This window comes from Sphaeroforma arctica (assembly GCF_001186125.1).
Source record: "Sphaeroforma arctica JP610 unplaced genomic scaffold supercont1.43, whole genome shotgun sequence".
Classification (NCBI taxonomy): Eukaryota; class Ichthyosporea; order Ichthyophonida; genus Sphaeroforma; species Sphaeroforma arctica.
Genome location: NW_014040515.1, coordinates 90,734 through 92,243, shown reverse-complemented (window position 1 = coordinate 92,243; position 1,510 = coordinate 90,734). Strand labels below are relative to the sequence as shown.

Genomic DNA, 1,510 nt, shown 5'->3' with positions numbered 1-1,510 from the left:
ATGAATATATGTACACATAAATATATAAATATATATATATATATATATATATATATATATGTGTGTGTGTGTGTGTGTGTGTGTGTGTGTGTGTGTGTGTGTGTGTGTGTAGAGTGCTCGTGCGGCAGAATAGCATCATACTTTCCATCGTACACAGGTTGGTTCCATAGATTCTACTCTACGTACCTTTCCGCTCGTTGGTGGAAGTGTCGTTCTCTCCGTCTGCATTGACCATTGTATTGACTTAGACTCACTGGGTACGTCTGCGTAGTGCTGATGGAGACTGAATAGTATCACGAAACTCACGCTGTGATGAAGTGGTTGTGGTGTTTGCAGATGCAATGTGCTGCAGTTCTATCTAACCCCGCAGAGTAAACTGGAGCTCCTTTATCGCTTCGATCTACAGGGATCACAACGGTTTTATTATGCTATTTCTGTTCAATTTTTGGAAGAAGGCAATGCTATTTCCGAATTATCGATTTCAGTTTTGGACTATTTCTATACCTCCACCAGTTGTTCATTACAGTATTGGCCAAAATTTCTCTACAATTTGGAATACCCTTCCTATGTTCTATTTTCAGAAAGCTATGAATTGGGTTTGGAATTTATTCTGAACTCCAGAGTTTACACAACAACAACAAGAGAAAAACAGGTTTATGTCCCGCTATCCCAACGGACCCAACCCCACAACTTTCGTATCTAAGGAAGAATATCTAACCCTAAACTCTAGACCCTAAAAGTGATAATAATCCTGTATCACATTTCCAAAACAGAACATGACAGTCCATATGACCATCTGAGTAATAAGTAAAATAAAATACGTCTGTCGAGATGGACATGATACAATGACCTGCGACAAGAGTGAAGATGAGCAAGTCAGGGGCACTCATCCAACACATTCGCCTGCAACTAAATAGGAGAGAATCGAGTTGGTGAATCAACGTGCCGGCGAAACGAGAGTCATGGCGAGCTTAGAGACTGAATCTTTACTTCCAGCTTATATCCATGCGGATTCAAGTGCGGAAGCTAATAATGATTCGGAACTGCTGACTGCCCTGACGGGCTCAGCGCAATCACTTCCCGTAAAGGAGAGGGCTCTTGTGTGTGCTTTGTTTGTAGTTATACAATGTTTGCTTAATTATGACTCTGGTGCCATAGCCGCTGCTCTAGATCGGTTGGCATCTCCAGAATATTTTGATATGACTCTTACGGAGTCTGGGCTGCTGAGCTCACTGATGTATCTGGGACTCTCTGTGGCATCTTTGATTTCAGGTATTCTGATTTGCACCAGTAGTAAGTATGATGATTTGCACTTGAAATGATTTTCTATATTAGTGATTCTGCGTTATAACAATATATTGGACTGATAAAATATGTGTGTCGTTAACCGAGGTTCATGTGCCTCTATAAAAATATATGATATTACAAACACTCGATTTTTAATATATATATATGTGTGTGTGTGTGTGTGTGTGTGTGTGTGTGTGTGTGTGTGTGTGTGTATGTGTAT

The 1,510-nt window shown here is 40.3% G+C and overlaps 1 protein-coding gene across 1 annotated transcript in view; it reads left to right on the top strand.

Moving 5' to 3' along the window:
- The first annotated feature begins 850 nt into the window (after window positions 1-850).
- The window catches only part of SARC_01138 (hypothetical protein), an 8,268-nt gene continuing 7,608 nt past the window's right edge, over window positions 851-1,510 (top strand). The window contains exon 1 of the mRNA XM_014305145.1: window positions 851-1,272. Coding sequence (XP_014160620.1) covers window positions 963-1,272 — 310 coding nt within the window. The 5' untranslated portion in view covers window positions 851-962. The remainder of the gene's footprint in view (window positions 1,273-1,510) is intronic.